Genomic DNA, 21,273 nt, shown 5'->3' with positions numbered 1-21,273 from the left:
GCGCTGTATCTTTGCAGGGAGGAGATAGATATAAGCTCTGCACCAAATATCCACAGACAGCAGAGTGGCGCAGCGGAAGCGTGCTGGGCCCATAACCCAGAGGTCGATGGATCGAAACCATCCTCTGCTATGCTGCACTTATTTTGAACTGGAATCGAAACCTTTTAAAACGTTTTAATAAAATGGAAACAAGATTTGGAGCATATTGTTATCGCAGGAGAGCTAGTTCAGTCTTTCGCAGTAGAGGTATTTTTACCTTTAATAACGAAACGTTATTAAAGGGAGGGACATTTATGTTTCCTATCTTTCTTTTTTTATAATTTACGTTCGTATACAAACAATGAATGCTTTAATACATTTTATCTGAACATTAAACCCCTTTACAATATCTGTTATTGATATTTACAATAACTTGACGGTTCTGATTGAAGTACTTGATGGTCAATGATCAATGAGATTCGCAACGTTATTCGACCCGCAGTCTGTTCTGGTTATAAGCCAGACACAGTGTTGTTAGTTACGGGGTTAGAGTTAGGGTTAGGTTTAAACGTGTTAATGTCCAACTCTAAATTCAACAACTCAGTCGTGCACGAGATACACGCAGAACCACACTTTTCATTTACTCACTGTGTCCATGCTTAATTTACTGTTGCCACTAGCAACGATGAATTTACCCCAAATAGTGTCCAATCAGAAGACGGCACGGGTTTTCGTTGACCAATGAAATGCATTGAAGATGTTGATGGACGTGTAATTCAACCAGTAGGGCTTATTTTCTCTTTGGATATAAAGAGATCTAGCTGCTTAGGGTTAGCTAGTTAATCCGTAGGAGCCCGAGAGCGCGGTACAGTTCTAGTCGGTGTGAAATTATTCTAATAATCAAAATGAGGGAAATCGTCCATTTGCAAGCTGGCCAATGTGGTAACCAAATTGGAGCGAAGGTGATTTAATTTTTGTATTGGTTAAAATTGATTACATATATTGTATGTTTATGGCGCGGAGGTCAGTTGGCCAAAGCTAACTTTAGCTCCATAGATACCATTGTGTTTGCGTCAGTAGCTAAGGTAACGTGTTTCAGTTAACTACATTTTCCTTCATTCTTGATTCCAGTTTTGGGAGGTGATCAGCGACGAACATGGCATCGATCCTACAGGGACATACCACGGGGACAGCGACCTCCAGCTAGAGAGAATTAACGTGTATTACAATGAAGCAACAGGTAACCTGGCCCGGCGGAGCGGTTTGGATGTCCCTCCACCACCCGCCAACAGGGGGCGGTGAACACATTACTATTGCACTGGGTGCAATCATTTAAGAGGAGCGCTTCACTCATCGTTTCGTTGTGTGACAACATAACTGCTTAAGCCGACGTTAATACACCGCGCATATGGTCCCTCGTAATAGGCAATTCATAAACACATGATGTTGCTTTCATTTCAATACAATGTGATGTTATTTGAATGCACACTGTTGGTGGAAACGGTGAGGGCAGCTGCCGGTTGCCAAGGTGGACAGACGCGATCGTTATGGAGACGTCCCTCTTTTCCCGCCACAGGGCTTGTGGTTACTGCTTAGTTATTAGTTATTATGTTGGGTAATAATGATGCTTTTTAAGTCATAGTTTGGTAATTAATCGTGAAATGATGGGTCATTATAGGGAGACACTGTTGTTTTAAACTCTTGCCACATCGTTTCCATGCGAGACGTAGATGATTTGATAAAGACCAGGATTATCAATAGTTAAGTAGTACTCACCTAATTAGGCCATCTTCCGCTGATGTTTAGGACTACCACTCCTGAGTCCTCTTTAAGTGGCCGTGAATCGCCAAATCAGCGTCAGTTGTTTGTAAAACCATATCTATATTTCAAGATAATGTAGTTTCAAGTGTTCCTATGCAGTCTATGGTTCCCAGGAGCTATCTTAAAATATGTGCTTTGTATAAGTGTAGTTGCTGTTTTAAATGTCCATCTTGGAATACATATATAATAACGGTGCTAATTCGACTTCTCAAAATTGTGGTGTTAGGTGATGCGTTATGATTTGAGGATAAATCATTCATTTTGTTCAGCAGTGCTCTATTATCTATCAATTAGCAGGTAACGGTAATTTAATAATTTCTTAAAATATTTCTTTATTTTCCTTATTAGTTCGAAATGAATAGGCACCGGCGTTAAAAGAAATGGTATCTTCTAAAAAAGCAAAATAAAGATCTAACATAACCTTACCTGGATGCCACAGAATAAACTTGTAGGTACACTATTTACCATCCAATGAAACAATTTTCTTATTCACTATAGGCAAACAAATGCTAAATAAGGACGCATTGAACAAGCCACACTCTTAAATGTCATAAAAACATCCCTATGTTTGTTTAAAGGTGGCAAATATGTTCCCCGTGCTGTGCTTGTGGACTTGGAACCTGGCACCATGGACTCTGTGCGCTCCGGGCCCTTTGGACAGATCTTCAGACCAGACAACTTTGTCTTTGGTGAGGATTTGGCACAGCTGATGGTCGACACTAGCAACACTATTGTCTCCAATGCCTGTGAAGGCTATTTAACTTTAAGTATTCAAGCTATTGTATGATGATGCAATGTATATGATGGGTTCTTCCTAAACTTAAAAGTTGGTTCACTAAATAGATTTATGCTTGGGTTCTCATCTCCTAGCAATAGTTCTCCACACAGTAATATTATTATATTTTAATAATATATTAACTTTTAGCTCTTCTGCTGGTGTTGAATAGGCCAGAGTGGTGCTGGAAACAACTGGGCCAAGGGCCACTACACTGAGGGGGCTGAGCTTGTGGACTCTGTACTCGATGTGGTGAGGAAGGAGGCAGAAAGCTGCGACTGCCTGCAGGGCTTCCAGCTCACCCACTCCCTGGGTGGGGGCACTGGCTCTGGCATGGGCACCCTGCTCATCAGCAAGATCCGCGAGGAGTACCCCGACCGCATCATGAACACCTTCAGTGTTGTACCCTCTCCCAAGGTAGGATGATGTCAAGGACTCCTCACTGGATCATTATAATAAGGTGCATGTCCCGTGTGTAACATTTCAAAATTTCTCCCATCACCTGGCAGGTATCAGACACGGTGGTGGAGCCCTACAACGCCACCCTCTCCGTGCACCAATTGGTGGAGAACACGGACGAGACGTACTGCATCGACAACGAGGCGCTGTACGACATCTGCTTCCGCACTCTGAAACTGACTACGCCCACCTATGGTGACCTCAACCACCTGGTGTCGGCCACCATGAGCGGCGTCACCACCTGCCTGCGCTTCCCTGGACAGCTAAACGCCGACCTCCGCAAGCTGGCGGTCAACATGGTGCCCTTCCCCCGCCTTCACTTCTTCATGCCAGGCTTCGCCCCGCTCACCAGCCGCGGAAGCCAGCAGTACAGGTAGGAAGAGCAACAACATTGAACTATATTGTGGTGCAACAGATTTGTGTTTATTAAGACCTTGGTGCAAGGCAGCTTTGAGTTGAAGCTGAGGTCCGGTTCTGCACGCCAAAGAAATTATATGTCCGCATATACGTGGGCTCTTTTAAGGGGTTGGGAGACAATTCTATTTGTCTAACAAATGTTGTTATCCCTATGATCTCCAGAGCTCTGACGGTTCCTGAGCTCACGCAGCAGATGTTCGACGCCAAGAACATGATGGCAGCGTGTGACCCGCGCCATGGTCGCTACTTGACCGTGGCAGCCATCTTCCGCGGTCGCATGTCCATGAAGGAGGTGGATGAGCAGATGCTTAATGTGCAGAACAAGAACAGCAGCTACTTTGTTGAATGGATCCCCAACAACGTGAAGACCGCCGTTTGCGACATCCCGCCACGCGGCCTCAAGATGGCTGCCACCTTCATCGGCAACAGCACAGCCATCCAGGAGTTGTTCAAGCGCATCTCTGAGCAGTTCACCGCCATGTTCCGCCGAAAGGCTTTCCTCCACTGGTACGTAGGACAACCCATTATTATACCTGACTTACCACTGGGTTCAGGCAACATTTATGTTTTGGTTAGTCCAAGTCTCCATCCAAATGTTAGTTTTTGAACGTTGGTAAATGGGCCTGTTTCTGAATCTTTGTGCTAATGAAAAACTAGGGAAATTATATACCTGGGAAGGGCTGGGTGCAAATACAGGTTGCTTGGTAACCACAACATATAATGACAGCTGCTAGGCTTTTACTCTTGAAAGACAATGGATGATGTCATTATGGCTCCACCTACTTTGCCACAAAGTATTCTCTATGGGAATGAGATGACTTGAGTTTCACCCATCTGTTCCATGTCCAACATGGCAGTTATTGCTTGAATGTCTTTCTTTCAGTAAGCCTCCTTTTCGATCTAGACATGGTCGGTCCTTACTGGGCCAGTGGCGAGTAGCAGGATTATTTTTTCTGTACCCAACATTTTGCACCTGACATGATTCCAGAAATGTTTTTCATTTGAATGTGCATGCAAATGTTTCGGGAGGGGTGTGGCATTTAGGATCATTGGCTGTAGTAGTAATAGTGTATTATTGTCGACTGCAGGTACACAGGTGAGGGTATGGATGAGATGGAGTTCACGGAGGCGGAGAGCAACATGAACGACCTGGTGTCTGAGTACCAGCAGTACCAGGATGCCACCGCAGAGGAGGAAGGGGAGTTTGAGGAGGAGGAGGAAGAGGTGGCATAGAAGGTCCTCCCTGTCTTCATGTTCTGCTGGCCACTTTTCCCTCTCCCTTGTTTGGCACTGTTCATTGATGATGACTCAAATGTTTAACCCCATCTTTTGGTTCAATCTGATGCAATTTTCTTATTTTAAACGACAGTCCTGCTTTTATCGTTCTGCGTTCGACTCCTGACGTTTTTTTGTATCTGCATAGTTTTTAATGCTTGTATGCCTTGTTTAATTGATCAAACTTAATTTTTTTCCTTTAAATTAACTGGACAAAAGATGTAGCACCATGCCACTTTCAAAGTGTATCTTATGGACTATTCTCCAAGTCTGTTTTGGTTGTAAATGTTTGTAGAGGAGGTTTTGAACTGACTCGAGATGCAGCCTTATCTATAAGGATGTTACCCTTGTTAAATAAACCGGTTAAAATACTGATTGGATGCTTTGAGAACCCAAAATCGTGGTAAATCTGGAGCTTTGTGGCTATTGGATAAGTCTGGAAACTGGGTGTTCAAGATCATGAGGATGAGGAAATGGCCTCGCTCTAATGTGATCACATCTTCCAAATGCTACTCCAATTAACCCCACTGGACTGGGGTAATTTAGATCCTAGATCACAAAAGGTGTGTCTCAAAATGATAACGCAATCATTATCCAACATGATCTTGCTTTAACCATCGTCATCAAATAAACAGGCATGGTCTGTCATCTAATCTAAATGCAAACCAAAAAGCGTTGACCTTGTCTGGGCCTGATGACACCCAGCGGTTCCTCCAGTAGGGGGAGCTAAGCAGTCTAATGACAACATGGAAGAACAAATGTATCGCTGAAAACAGGCAATGGCCACAATCTTCTATATTAATTGCATATATTTTTTTGATGTTCATTACAAAAAAGTGATCTGCGATGATTAAAATATCTTAACATAACTTTGTAGTTGCAGTCTGTAGAGTGGGCAACGTATCCACACATTGTGGTTCTAAAACCGTATTTTGCGGGGTTTCAGGGAAGCCTTACGAGTTTGTTAACTTTCAAAACGATGTACTGTTTGATTACTGATTTGAGACCAATCTTTAGGGTTCGACCAGTCAGAGACCTGCCTTTGGGGTTCGGCTGCTCGGGCTTTATGTAAGGAAAGGACATCCCGTCGGCTTATCTCATACATGCGGGGCATAGCCATAGAACCCGACCCGTCCATATTTAAACAGAATGAATGACTGGACTTTCCAAAGCTTCTGAATATTTTCATGTTTTAAGAAGTCGTCGCCTTTCGTGGAAGGCGAGTTTTACTCGGAATAAAGATGTCCTCTATTAGGATTGTATAAGGCTATACACAATGTTTTTGGGCAGCGCGGAAGAAGTCCTTTAGCCTACTATCTTATGTCCCATTGGTTTATATCCATGTGTTCCCTGAGCAACTCCCCGTCTCAAAGGCTCTGGTCCAGCGTGTGTCCGGCTGGACGCAGACAGGTCATCTAAAGTCCCAGATCAGATGAGGAACTGAACTACACACCAATGATTTACATTCGATGGGACATTTCTGACGGTGCGACGTAGTTCCAGGTTTAATCGGGTAAGTGAAAAGTTCGCTCAGGATTAGGACTTTCCTGCCGGTGGGAGGAATAGAAAAAGTTCGGCTGAACGGAAATCATGAGCCTCTAATCTTTTCGTCAAACCGATACTGTCTCGGCACAAAACTCATGTTTCTAGCGTGATCCGATCAATGGGATAGGATTGATATTGTAAACATTTTAGTTTATATTTTGAATTTTGCGTCACACGCATTTGGCAACACGCCCAACTTTGGGCGAAACCAGTAGATGCTCCTCATCTGGACGCTGTGGTAGGACCAGGCTCAAACAAGGTCTCAATTCCATTAAATTCATCAACTTTAGTTTACGTTGATATTACAACTAATAAAACGTGCATGGTGAACTCAATCGTGTTAGAGTAAACTGGTATCCGCCCACAGGACCTTACTGAGGCAGGGAATGCATCTTGGAAGGTGTGACGCCTTGAATGGATGATCCTGTGAACACGTGTGACTGAAGGACTGCATTCATGAGGCATCGGTCTCACCACTGCATCGCTCGTACAATGACTCAAAGTCCTATGAATACTTGAATGCTTATCTAAAGGCCAATATAATGCTAACTTTTTTCAAGCAATGACAAATGGGGAGGTCATAGTGGAGGCATTGTTTTTGCCCTTTGTTTGATTTGTACCAGTCCATGAAAATAGTCTTGAGATTTGACCTCCTTCCTGGGTCCTCCAAGTTCCTTCAAGTGATTGCAGCAGTAGGACTGATCTGAGAGAGCAGTGGTTGGTGTGGGCTTTTGAGAATGAGTGGCACATAGGGTAGTTCATCACTTCCTCTCACTTGGTTAAACTGTCTTTCAAGTGAATCTTGTAAATCACACATTACATGGAAAATGGCATTACATTCTGGAATTATATGCACTTCACACAATATATCACAATTGTATATGTGTGGTTACATTGCACAAGGTTTAACTTCTAGTTACTTTTAAGGCCGCAGGTTTATATTGCAAAGCAGAGGTTTGCATTACACAAGACATGTTTATACTGCTAATCACTTATTTATATTGCAATGATTTAAACAACATAATAGCATATTTTTACTAACAAATGAACTAAAAATTTAGTTGCAAATGTTTCTACAACATATTGATTAGCAGTGGTTTGAAGGGCTGTTTTGTTACCTCCTACTCTACCCTCCTCTACTGTCCTACCCTCCTGGACCGTACTCTACCCTCCTCTACCGCCCTACACTCCTCTATAAGTAATCACTTATATAGAGTACGGTAGAGGAGGGTAGAGTATGGTAGAGGAGGGTAGAGTACTAGGGAGGGTAGACCCCACATTGGTCACGTGAGTCGTGCACTCTAAAGCTCTGCTCACTGAAAGTGGTTAGCCTTTACATTTGTTCTACAGTAGTTCTTCATATGGGCTGGGAGATAACGTCAACTCTCTCTGAAGTGTTTTCGCAGTGATGAAATTGGGACTGTGAATATACTTTACTGAGGTAAGAGGCTGGGCATTTATATGATTACACTGCCTCAGCTCTCCTCACGAGTAGCTAAATGGCTCCTTGCTTGGTTGAAAGAAAGGAACCAAGATCTATGACAGTCCTTTGGTTTCCTTGGTCAGTATAAGCTTTTAATCTAGACCAATGGATGGGAACTTTCCAGATGGGCAAACAGTTGTGCTCAATAGTGCACCAGCAATTATGTCATTAAAATCAAAAAGCTCAACAATAATTTATCTTTGTTCTGCCTTCCATGAGAAAGACAATGTAAGGAAGGTCTTCTTTCAATGGAATACATTCTTCAGCAGTGGATGAATATCAGATTTTAACTTCAGCCTTTATGTTGGCACTATTGAACAATGTGGCATAGGCCTCAATTCAAATCCTAGCCATTAGTAGCATACCATGAACCTTATCATGTCACATCAGGCCTTCCTTAAAGCCCCAAGCAATTTGCTCAAAGATATGTTAACCTTCAAATGAAATACCCTCGCATGAAACTATTTTAAGTTCAACCTCAGCTCCAGACAAAGCTTCCTTAATATCTGGCCATACCCTTTCAATTCCAAGGAAGGCTTGGATTTGGTTTCATTGCACAATTTTATTCTTTGAATGGATTATTTAATAGGAATTTTCACTTTAAATTCAAGTAAAAGAGTGAATATTCCCTTCGGCTTTCCTTGTTCTTCCGGGTAGGGAATGAGCCATAACCAGGGAAGCAGTCAATCCCTTCTTTGTATGCTGAAATAGAAGCCAAAATGCACTTACATAGTTTCAATAAACCATTCATTCACCCAGTTATTTCACTATTCACTTATATGCATCATAATCTCATGAAGGGGAATTTGGCCTGGTCTGTACCAAATGCCAAACAGCTAAAGCTAATTCAAACTCACTCTAGGGTTGGAGGTTGGAACCAAAGATATGGTTTGAAAAATGCCAATGAAGTAATTGATTCAGTGTGGTCTCGAGACAGTTGATGAGGACACAATAGAACACTCAATCCCACTTTATCTAATTTACTTTAAAAGCATACTCTACAGTTGACTTGTGTCTCTACATGTTTGTAAAGAGTGTAAAGATAAATGGTACGTTATTAATTTCGGATAGGAAGTTCTTTATATAAGTATACTGGTTCAGAACATCAGTGTTATTTTGGTCAGGCTATAGCAGCAGAAGCTATAGCTGTCCCCTACATGCACTGACAGAGAGGAAGTGGTGTGTGTATGTGAGTGTGTGTGTCTCTGTATGTGTGTGTGTGTGTGTGGGGGGGGGGGGTGGTTGTGTGTGTGTGTGTCTGTCTGTTCGGGGAAGGAGAATCAGGAAGTTCTGCTTGACTTTTTAAAATAAGTTGAGCAGTCGTCTTCCTCTTTTCTACTAGTTTTGTGGCTGAGGATGAACTGAGTGGCTTATTCTATGATATTCTCAAGAAACTGCTGATTCCCTCACTTACGCAGAACCAGTAAGTATAAATAGCTCCTTGATTCAACGTATTTTATGGTTCATTTTGTTTTTAATCTTTTTTTATCAAACTTGTTGTTGAACCTGTGGGTCTTCTGTGGATCCAGCAGTGTCTGTGATTATATAGATCAATTATACAGATTATATATATCATTATTACATGTTCTCATTTCCTCAAAGTATCACATGACTTATTGATTCTGCTTGAGATCCTCTTGCATACGGTTCATCCACAAAAATGGTTGACATCTAAAAGTGACTCTATTTGTTACACAAAGTGACGATACGTTGGCCGTGTGGTCATTGGACTGCTACGGATGCATAGCAGTCTGCTTTGGGTTAGAGTTGCTGTAGCAACGGTTAACGATACATTTATCTGGGCACCATGTGGAGATCCACATGTGCATTTTCAAAAAAATAAATAAAGGTTTTAGAGTCAACGGCCGGATTAACTTGGACCCTGAAAAGTTATGTATGGGAATGTATGCCAGACCCCCCCGTAATGATACTTTTACTGTTAGTGCCCTCTGGCGCCTTCCTGAGAGCATTCGTACAACGGAGGCCTCCTTAAAACCAGGGCTTCCTTTCTGGGCCACAGGGGTTAAATAACATTATCCCACCAGAAATAACGCATGGATATTTCAATGCATGTCAGGTTTAGTTCTTCTTTCATTGGTATCTACAACCCATTCATCTTGCTGTAGAATGGTACACTTAAGACATTTGCCTTGAGATATGATTTGTTATTTGATTTGATTATTTGATTGATTGATTTGTTATTTGATATATAGTTGTTCTATTGTAAAGATTAGTGGTCTGTGTTAGTCATAAAGCATCCTTTTTTCAATAAGGAACTGACATAACTGTTTCAAATATCTCTGCTCTGTGAACCAGGAAGTCCCTCTGAGCTGGGCAGAAGCACCCATGACTTCTCAGAATTCAATGTCTGCTCTGCCTTGTTGTTCAAGTTGGAGGTGTTAAACCAATGTGGAGGAAGAATTTAGTTGGTACTTCAACCTAACGTCTCAGCATCAATGTGGCATTGATCAAAGAATTTGGTCTTTCACAAAATGTACCTGTATAGCTGAGCAAGCACTGGTATAGAAATGGATAGGACCTAGCCCATGGGAAGGGATAACCATTAGGTATTGTTATTTAAAGATTTATAAGTTATGGCACTGAGTGGTCTTTGTGAGCAACATGGGAAGAATCATCTAGCATTATCAGATTCGTCAGATGAAATGCCCTTTCAACTGAAGAGGTAATTTCCAATGATTTTACCTTTGAATGTTACACACGATTTTATTTCTTAGTATGTATGATGTAATAAATGTATTATATTTTTAATAAGCCTATATTATGACATGGCAGATTGTTGAGGCGGGTTGGGTATGCTTGTTGTTGATAATGCTTCCAGGGGGTTGGATGTTCAGTGCTCCCACCTGAGCTCTCTTTTCTTTTATTATTTTTTATTTAGTCAAATCAGAAATATTCTGCTCTATAACCAGAAAGCCAACACTTGGTGCGTGTGTGTATGTGTGTGTGTTACCTGACAGGATGTTAGCCTAGCCACTTAGCACTGTTCTTGCAATGCTAACACATTTATGACTGCCCTGGAAACTGTCTCCCTAAAAGACAAATCGAATTTCATAGTCAGTTAACTTGTTTTGGTTATTTATGCCTTTATGGCTTAGGGAGACAAAAGTAAGATATAAAAGTAATGGTATGTAAATGTTTTCTTCGTATGCTTTTTATACTTATAGTTCCTGTCACTTTGATAAAGTCTGTAGTGAAACTACCTTTTATAAACGTGCAATGTTGCTTTGTTTTATGCATGACCAGTGTAATTATTTCAACCTGCACAGGAATCTGTGAAATGACCACGGACGCTTAACTCAAAATCCGTGGAAACCTCACGGAAACAAGCCAATTTCCGTTATATGCCAATGGAATTTGCTCCAATGCAAGTGACACTCATATTCCGTGGCACACACACAGACCCCCGTATCAACGACCGAGTCGACCACAGGCACTTAACCAGTGGTGTAGTGGTCCCTGGAGAAGTGGGTATACTCTAAATGTTTGCCCTTTTTTAACGCAGCCCAGAAAAGCGCCCTGTTTTTATTTAGTTTACCCAAAAATCCTTCAGTAGTATTGGCTCATTGTCACATAATTTCTGCTGCTTGATCTCAGGGAGGAAGGATTATGAAATTAATATACCAACACTGGCCCACAGACTAGTGACAGACAACTATGCATTTTGAGGGAACTATTCCTTATTCCTGGAATGACACCTATTCTCTCACTTGGCAAGTCCGTAATTTATTTTGTATGTTGTGTCTTTGAACAGCTGAATTGCAGCATGGGCCAGAGTGGGCCACTATTATAAAGTTAACATGACTTGATCAGGAGCAGTTTGTAGGTATTACTGGTCACACAGGCAGCCTGCATGAATGTAAAATATAGATGAGGCAAACATGGCGTTTCAGTAATTTTTTGAACATTTATTTAAATAAAATACTTCAGATCTGAATTTGACAATGCATCCTTGTTCATATTTCACCTTAGATTAAAAAAACGCACATCATTCTCTTCCACATCAATCATCTCGTTAGATATATATAATATCAATATGTATTTAAATATGAAATGATGATTGAACATCATCATTCAATTATTCAACAATCGAATCAGTAAAGGCAGCGAGTATTAGCCAATAAGAGGCAGAGTAGCGTGGGTCATGGCGCACAGAGCTTTTGGCCGTGATACAATTATATTATATATACTATTTTATACAACGGGGGGCCTAAATCCAGCGATCTGATTGGTTCCTAACTGTTGTATAATGAGCGTATACATAACTGCTATGACGCCCAATCATTTTGTGAAAGTTTGCATATCACTCCGCGCCTTGAAGTAGAAACCGTTACAATAAAAAGTATAAAAGTAGTTGTATAAAAGCAATAGCACAGTTCACTGAAGCCTAAAAATATGTTGAATGATGGAGAGGGTGTAAATGATGTTACTCCGGGAGTGAGCAACTGCTCCATAGGATAAATTGCCGGCGAACCGCTCTAGCCGAGCCTTCTCTCGGAGGGACGCTAAAGTGTGTTGCATAGCGACACACTTTTGAAGGCAGCCAGGAGGGACTACTTTTTTGTATTCTTTAATAAAACGGCTACTTTGACTTCCTTGGTTTCTTTTTAAATGTAGTGTGTCTATGACTTTCGTTTTGCCATAATAGTAACCGTTGTATAAAAGCAATAGATCACTTCAGTCAGTGGTATGTGCTCATTATACCACTGTGAAGGGGGTCGCCGGCCCTCCTTAACAGTGGTATAATGAGCACATACCACAGCCTGTCGTGATCTATTGTTTAATTATACAATGGGGGGCCTAAATCCAGCGATCTGATTGGTTCCTAACTGTTGTATAATGAGCGTATACATAACTGCTATGACGCCCGATCATTTTGTGAAAGTATCACTCCGCGCCTTGAAGTGGAAACCGTTACAACCGTTTTTAAATTAAATTAAATTCATGAAGGGCCGGTGTCAATCACAATGTACGCCCATTCAAGCGTACAGCCAATGATATTGTGTGACGTAATCAGCAGACGACGGACCCCGAGCCGATCTGTAAGCCGAGCCGATGTGGTACTTACGCCGGCGAGAATAGGGATATAGTGCCATACCGTCAATATGAATTTCATTCATAGAATTTCCGAGACGATGGTCAATCGTCAGATACAGATCTCGTTATAACAATAATTTTAGAGCTGTCAAGCGATTAAAATATTTAATCGTGATTAATCGCATTAATGTCATAGTTAACTCACGATTAATCGCAAATTATTTTTCTATGCTAAATATCCCTTGATTTTTTTGTCCCATAATTGTTCTCATTTTAATTATCTTATCAACATGGTGAAGTGCATCGGCTTGCCTTGTGCAAATGATTTTTTATTGATAACAACATTGGCATATACTGATCAAAACAGGACGATACAGAAAAAGAGCCTATAGTGCAATTAAACGACTGCTTTGAACAAATGTCATTTGAAAATAGCAGTCAGGCTACTGCTTCTATGTTTTGAGCCAAAGAAAAAAAAAAATATATATATTTTTTTTATTTTATAAAACAATTGCGTTAATCGCGCGATAATTTTTTTAACGCAGTTAAAATTGGTTTGCGTTAACGCCGTTAATAACGCGTTTAACTGACAGCTCTAAATAATTTATATCGATGTCACGGGAAAGGATGTAATGATAACGCAAAGAAAATAAAGGCTAGGCCTGCATGGTTATAATAATTTATAATAAAATATAATTAACTTATAAAGTGTATAACAGAGACAATCTTGTGGGCCAGCAGAGGCTGCATTTTAACCGAATTTGGCCTATAACCTTATGCATATAATAGTCTAACTCTATATGTCAAATTTATGATATGCTGTAGTCCTACGTATAGGCTAGTTTTTTATATTAGAAATATCTAAATATTGTCATACCTGAACCACATTCCCCATAGAAAAAGCACACGTGTAAGTTGGTGTTACAGCCCTCTTCGTTGATTGGATTGGTGGAAGTGGATCGTCAATGGTCAGATACAGATGTTGTTGTAACGATATTAGCTACATGGTCTATTTATAATATTATAACTAAATAATTGTATATTTATTTATACATAATGTATATTTTAATATTTAATTAATTCAATATTAAACCAGTGCATTTCAATCTGGAGATAATTTTCGTCTTCAGTATGGGGCGCGCAGGATTCGTCAAAACAACAATCCGATTTATCCGATTTTTGAGCAGACCCCTCAAAAACTGAAACCAACCACGTTACTTAAACCCAGTCTCACACCAGATTGTAGTAAAACTGCCCACAGCGGAAAATACATTACCATAACGTCTCTAAACATGTGACACGCCTATGTTTTTTTGGCCTATTCTTTTCAATGGGCCAGTGTCCATGTCACGTGACTGTCATGGTTGTTATGGTGGTTGCCATCGACCCCCCCCCCCCCCATATTTTTCAACTTTCCACTGTTTAGACTTGTAATTAATTAGTTAATTTTGAAATCAACTTGACACATTTTTTTAATCACTGGTGGCTAGTTACGTCACTCTGAGAGATGCGCACGGACATATCTGATGGTGACACAGCCTATAACCTATTTGTGAAAGCAAAACATCGAGCTCATTGATTGAACGAGGCAGGGTTATTTGAAATAATTCATTAAGATATCATGTGTGAGAGGTCATTCCTCCCCCTGAGTGTGTATTGACTATGTTTGGTGATTGAAATGCTCATTGCAATCTTCCTATTTATGTCTAGTGTACCCACTGTCCACAATCCCCCCCCCCCCCCCCCCCCCCCCCCATATGGATATGGAGAATTTTTGCCATGCCCAAGTGGTGGTGGTGTCATATCTATGAAAGGGGGCATTCAAATATACTACAATGATCAATTAGGAGGCCGCAGCCCTAAAGGAAGTGATGCAAGGTTACGACTGAGTTAAGGACAGTAACCAGTAAGCTATAGACCTGGGGTCTCAAAGGACGCATACGATCATCAACTTAGGGATTCCAGCCCTACAAGGAATTACTCAGCAAGTGCTTCATCTCGTTGTACCTCACCCAGCGGCTCGCTTGCAAGATTTTGGCCTGAAGTTCTTCCCAGACCTACATCCCATCCATCATATATTCATATCTGAGAATCAGGACTCTCTTTATTAATGACAAAAAGTTATGAGAGAAATTCACATTAACTTTTTGTTATCTCATAAGGGGCGTCTGTATCTGACCATTGACCATCCTCTCGGAAATTAACGGTATAGCACTAGGGGAGGCACGGGTATGGTTGTAACACATTTTTCTTCAGCACCTAAAACTACTTTTTTTTAAAGCTACAGTTCTGAACCTTTTAGGCAAAGTACCCACATTTGGGTAAACACTTAAATCTCCTCAACTATATCAAGGAATTTGTTGGATTATGACAAATACAATGTTTACCTCTGTTACAACCTACGGGGTAGGTTGTAACAGCCTAAGGGGTAGGTTGTAACACCTACTGGGGTAGGTTGTAACAGGTAGACAAAATGCGTATTTGTGTCTCTTGAGAGAGAGAACAGGGCAACATCTTCAATATCTTCTCCGGTAACAACTTTGTATGTAAGGGGATACAAAACATGCGTTACAACCTATCCCGCCCAGTCATCCATTGCTAAAATAGCTGTATTGGCACGGTGCTTTGACATTAGCAAGGGAGAGATACACCATTCTTTACTTGAGAAACTATAGTTTGACCTGATATGACTCATCTACAACAGTAAAAGTACTAGAAAAAAAAAAGAAGTAAAAAGTTACTTTCTTACCTTATGAATTGGATTTTTCTCCTAACTCCTGGAAAAATGGCACCAACTAGTGGAACATTTCCATGAGTGATCGTAAAGGAAGGAGGAGGAGACTGAAACTCTCACATGGCTCATATCTTATCCCTGATTGGTGGGACAACTATCCCCGGTCTCCCCTATATCCCTATCCTCGCCTGCCCTTCTTGAATTTAATAGACCACTTTCGTTGCTTCGAGGATGTCTGGTGGTCTCCGTATATAATAAATTAATATATATAAATTAGAGCTGTCAGTTAAACGCGTTATTAACGGCGTTAACGCAAACCAAATTTAACGGCGTTAAATTTTTTATCGCGCGATTAACGCAATTATTTTATAAAAAAAAAAAAACTTTTTTTTTTTTTTTTTCTTTGGCTCAAAACAAAGAAGCAGTAGCCTGACTGCTATGTTCAAATGACATTTGTTCAAAGCAGTCGTTTAATTGCACTATAGGCTCTTTTTTTGTATCGTCCTGTTTTGATCAGTGTATAGGCCAATGTTGTTATCAATAAAAAATCATTTGCACAAGGCAAGCCGATGCACTTCACCATGTTGATAAGAGAATTAAAATGAGAAGAATTATGGGACAAAAAAATCAAGGGATATTTAGCATAGAAAAATAATTTGCGATTAATCGCGATTAATTAGAGTTAACTATGACATTAATGCGATTAATCACGATTAAATATTTTAATCGCTTGACAGCTCTAATATAAATATGTATGTAAATAGGTATATACATTCATTATATATATTTATTTATTATATACGGAGACCACCAGACCTCCTCAAAGCAACGAAAATGTTCTATTACATTCAAGATGGGTGCATGGGTGAGAATCATGTGCCGTGTTCCAATATACATACTATCCGTATGGTGCGTTCTCTGCGAACCGACTCGGATCTCGGATCCGACGCCACGCCCACACTTCAAGCGTTTTATTATTTCGCTCGGTCGTTGGAGGAAAACATGGACGTCACCCGGAAAGCTGTTGGCAGAGTACCAGGCGCTCCGAAATATGTAGGCCATAGGCAGAGATACGGAAGGAGTAAGGTATTGCAGTAATACGAGTGATTGAAGATGCCATGTAAATCACCAAAGCGGTCCAAGCACAATGAAAAGAGTTCATGCTTCAAGTCAAACTGGGCGCAGCCATCTTGAATTCTGTCTCGGAATTTTGCTCGGTCACCACCGAGTTCAACCGAGATGGCGAGTTTGCCGTCCGAGGAAAAGGGGCGTTTTCGTGCGTGTCGCTAGGCAACGTCCTCGGACCTCCGAGGACGTATAAACGCTATGCTACGTATAAACGCAGCATAGCCTAAGTTTGAGTACGTAGGGCGTTCCTATTCAGATCGGGCGAAAATAAATGTACTGAAAGGACCCGGATGGTGTACTCAAAACGGTCAGATCGCCGTACACTTTTCATACTCAACGGCAGCCATCTTAGCTACGTAGCGGACGAGGGCGGAGCCAGGCTGAGTCAAAGTCGGCGCATTTTCCACATAGCCTGCAATAATAGAGTCATTTTGTAGTTTTTATTGCTTATTATAGCAGCTAGGCGTAAAGAGTTCACCGTTCAAAGCGGGATGTTTATTGCGGGGGAGGAGCCGCAGCGGCGGTTAATGCACCACGGAGTATTCGATTTGGAACAACACTGACATCTGACATCTGAAAATTAAAATTAATTAATTAATTAAAATTAGCACACTTCGTGAGTGCGGATAGTGTACTCATGGAAGTATGGATATCGGAACACGGCACAGAACCTAGCCCCCAGTTACCTCTGCGACCTCCTCCAAGAATACACTCCCTCCCGCTCCCTCCGCTCAACCTCTGCTGGACTACTATGTATCCCCACATCACGACTCACTACAATGGGTGCCCGGTCATTCAGCTGTTCAGCACCCAGGCTCTGGAACTCCCTCCCCCCACACATAAAACAGTCAGACACCCTTACAACCTTCAACTCACAACTCAAAACTCACCTGTTCAAACTCGCACACAACCTCTAACGTGATTGTTTGTTTGTTTTGTTTTGTCTTGTTTTTGTTTTATTTATTTTTTATTTATTATTTATTATGTTTTTTTTTTTTTTTTTTCCACAATTTTTTATTTTTTTTTAAACGATTTATGATGAGTATATGCTCTGTAAGGTGACCTTGGGTGTCTTGAAAGGCGCCTCTAAATTAATTTAATAATATTAAATTAAGGGGGCTAATAATATTATTATTATTATTATAAAAAGAATGGAGGTAACAATTGGTAACCAATGGTTAATCACAACAGAGTTGGGTTGGCAGGAGGGGGGCGAGGGGGCGGAGAAGGGCGAAACCGAGCGTTGACAGAGAATGCTGAAAGCGCCCAGATGAGAGGAAGAGTTTCCCGAAAATCGACATCGTTTTTTGTGCTGTGATTCGTGTCAGGTTGTGCTATAGGAGTCATTAATAAGAAATGAAGACCAGAAAAGTAGTATAATAGGTCCTCTTTAAATTACACTCCTCCTGCCATCTGGGCAACAATTATTATTTAACAATAATTAAAATTAGATATCATTTATATTATTTTAGAAATAGTTTGTCAATTTTTGACCTCATAAAGAAAATTACCTTGTATATTCATTTTTGTATTTTAAAACAAAAATCTTAATTACAACTCTTTTTTTAATATATTTTTCTGTTTTTCTGTTTCTGAAAACGAGAATCAAATGACCAAATATATACACAGACCCATCAGATAGGAAACACAACAAATACAATTGTGAGAATCTTTTTATTTCAATATTCAGAGGAAATCAGGCCTACTGTATGTAAATAAGGTTAGAGATGTCTAGGAAGTATAACTGACAACTGTAAATGGCAGGTGTACATTGCTTTTGATGGAGTCATAATTTAATTTAATTGTAACACTTTTGGTTCAAATCCTATTTCTTACACATGCAGCCATTTGGACGACATTTGAAGATAGCTGATAACCAAGGTACACACTGTAATACTATAATCAAGAGGACATACAGGCAGTTCTAATAAAAATAGATAATTTTATTGATCTTCATAAATATGTAAGATTGCTCCATATAACATGCTCCGTGTGTGTGTGTGTGTGTGTGTGTGTGTGTGTGTGTGTGTGTGTGTGTGTGTGTGTGTGTGTGTGTGTGTGTGTGGCACAGTAGTTTAGATAGCAGAATTGGGTATCCTTTTAACCTGGCATCTATAAACTCTGAACAGATGTGCAACACATTTTGTGTGTGTGTACTTTTGGTGGCAGTTAAAAAGGCTTCACATGCCAGAATCTCAAATATCGACAGCCCACAGAGTTCAACACACAGAGTGTGTTGAACATCCCATTTCTCCCCCTCTTTCTCTACCTCTGTACTGAAGGTGGAGTGTCAAAAGGGCACACATTGGCTTGGAAACTAGTCCTAATAACCACAATGATGCATCACCAAATTACCAATTACTACTTTTCCGTAAGTGTGCATGTTTTAGATAACTTCAGTTGAATCCATATGTCCTTGAGCTAGAGCTAGGTGAGCGAGTCCTCGGATTAAGCTGTAAGCTTCTAGAGTAAACAGGGAGAAGTTACCTAGTTCTGCCTTAAGTGGCTATGAAGATTTTTTTTTAAATGAATGGACACACAGGCTAACAGGAATAGCTGAAGGGAACCAATAATAATCTCCGCTATCGCTGCTGTACACTGAGACACGGTCGTTGCATCATGTGATTGGCAAAGGATTCATCTCAACAGCCATCAGGACAGTAGACCAGCCCCATAGTCTTGTGAATACATGCATTGGCGTCCCTCTGTGACATGTGTGGGTTCCACCACCCCGGGTCCCTTCGCAAGATAGTGTGTTTGTAACTGAAAAATACAAACTTACAAAGTTCATATTTTTCATCAGTATTACTCCATCACATCCAATAAGCTGTGGAATCATGTACCCATGGTTGTTGCTTGTTCCATCCTAAGCTCCTCCTTGTTAAAGTCCTTGAGAAGGATATCTTGCAACTAAGTCTTCACAATGGTGTGTGTGTGTGTGTGTGTGTGTGTGTGTGTGTGTGTGTGTGTGTGTGTGTGTGTGTGTGTGTGTGTGTGTGTGTGTGTGTGTGTGTGTGTGTGTGTGTGTGTGTGTGTGTGTGTGTGTGTGTTTGTGTTCTCTACAAAGGGCTACTTGTAAAGAGCTTTGATTGGTCCTAGAGGTTAGAAAAGCAGCATATGAATGCAGTCATGAATTATTGGTCGCTAACATTTACTATTGCAATGTATTATTTGATTTGGCTTATTACTCCAGGATCATTGTGTCTGTTGATTACTGTTATTATTATTATGATCATTATCAACACATGTATTGACAGAGCAGAGTACATGCTTGATCAATGGTCAAATGTGTGATTATGATAGCAAGTAGGCAGCATATCTGGACTCCTGTCCAGATATGCTCCTGCATTCATTCTAATCATGCCATGATGGGTTGTAGTTGGTCATAGCTGGTGAGCGATTCCATCATGATCACTCTCACTCACTTACGACTGACTATAAAGTTGGTAGCACAGCAGCAAGATTGTATTCTTCAGAGCTGATACAGTCTGTGCAAAGTTACATAATGGGAATGCACGCATGCAACAGCGTGAGCAATCCTGCTAGAGATAGTCTTTCTCTGTCGAGGTGAAAACATATATCATCATCCCTGCAACCGGATATCTGTGGTGTTGGAGTCTTATGTTACTTCCTGTTTGTCAGCAGAGAGAGAGAGAGAGAGAGAGAGAGAGAGAGAGAGAGAGAGAGAGAGAGAGAGAGAGAGAGAGAGAGAGAGAGAGAGAGAGAGAGAGAGAGAGAGAGAGAGAGAGAGAGAGAGAGAGAGAGAGAGAGAGAGAGAGAGAGAGAGAGAGAGAGAGAGAGAGACTTTCTTTGTTTTTAAATGATACCATGCTGTACTACACACAGTTTATTCTTCCCAGTCAGGAAGTTGGGATGCTCACACATATAGTTGCTTGCTTATTTGTTTAAATGTACATGTGTGTGTGTGTGTGTGTGTGTGTGTGTGTGTGTGTGTGTGTGTGTGTGTCTGTGTGTGTCGATCTGATAAACAGAGTGTGCAGGCTCCAGCACAGACGTTGACGAGAGGCGGAGAGGGAAAGGATGCCCGCCCCACCCCCCCCACCGCCCCCTCCCTGTGCCCCCCCTCCCCCCTCCTTTGCCTCGGTCAGTGAGTCTATCTCTCATTCTGTCTGTCTCTCCCTCTCTCCGTCTATCCTTCTCTTTGTCTGTGTTGATGTTGTGGTGGCAATGCAGCAGGCTTTATTATGAATTGAGAATGATCGCTGATAACAGGTAAAAATGAGGGCATCAAATGGTTTATTAGTCTGCCCATAGGGACTCAGCGGAAAACCTCCCTGTTCTTCTATGACCTGCTCAGCAGAGACACCTGGTGGCTGGAGCCCATCACCACAGCTCTCGTTCTAGATTCAGCAGCATATGGGACAAGTTACTGTTACTGTACTGCACAAGTTAAATTCAGTACCTCAGAACACCTCGGAAACAGCAGTCCAACCCACTAGTTTCTGAAATGATTCTGGTAATCATGAGGGGAAGAGATTCCCCCGTGTGGCTACAGCCCACAGCATCATGATTAAAGCCAGGATAGTGACTGAATAACATATTACTGATTAGGCCACAGATTACTTGTCAGAGGAAGGTTTA

At 41.1% G+C, this 21,273-nt stretch overlaps 2 protein-coding genes and 1 non-coding gene across 4 annotated transcripts in view; all 3 read left to right on the top strand.

Annotated features, from left to right (window-relative positions):
• The first annotated feature begins 58 nt into the window (after positions 1–58).
• On the top strand, positions 59–130 carry trnam-cau (transfer RNA methionine (anticodon CAU)). Its single transcript has one exon. It is a non-coding gene; the product is annotated as a tRNA-Met (tRNA).
• Positions 131–754: 624 nt separating this feature from the next.
• On the top strand, positions 755–5,101 carry LOC115560394 (tubulin beta-4B chain). Its single transcript, XM_030379799.1, has 7 exons — positions 755–941; positions 1,111–1,219; positions 2,379–2,489; positions 2,748–2,992; positions 3,085–3,407; positions 3,614–3,958; positions 4,540–5,101. The coding sequence occupies exons 1-7, from the start codon at positions 885–887 to the stop codon at positions 4,682–4,684; spliced, it is 1,335 nt and encodes a 444-aa protein (XP_030235659.1). The 5' UTR covers positions 755–884; the 3' UTR covers positions 4,685–5,101.
• A 970-nt stretch (positions 5,102–6,071) lies between these two features.
• Positions 6,072–21,273, top strand: part of wipf1b (WAS/WASL interacting protein family, member 1b) — a 42,110-nt gene continuing 26,908 nt past the window's right edge. The window contains exons 1-2 of one of the 2 annotated variants that reach the window (XM_030379798.1): positions 6,072–6,239; positions 20,664–20,775. In XM_030379798.1, coding sequence (XP_030235658.1) covers positions 20,713–20,775 — 63 coding nt within the window. In that variant the 5' untranslated portion in view covers positions 6,072–6,239; positions 20,664–20,712. Of the gene's footprint in view, positions 6,240–8,986; positions 9,178–20,663; positions 20,776–21,273 lie in introns of those variants that run through there. The other variant, XM_030379797.1, reaches the window with a different exon arrangement.

The sequence above is a fragment of the Gadus morhua genome, chromosome 15 (genome assembly GCF_902167405.1).
Source record: "Gadus morhua chromosome 15, gadMor3.0, whole genome shotgun sequence".
NCBI classification, from domain to species: domain Eukaryota; kingdom Metazoa; phylum Chordata; class Actinopteri; order Gadiformes; family Gadidae; genus Gadus; species Gadus morhua.
The sequence above is the reverse complement of the archived record's forward strand: the minus strand, read 5'-3'. Positions and strand labels throughout refer to the sequence as shown.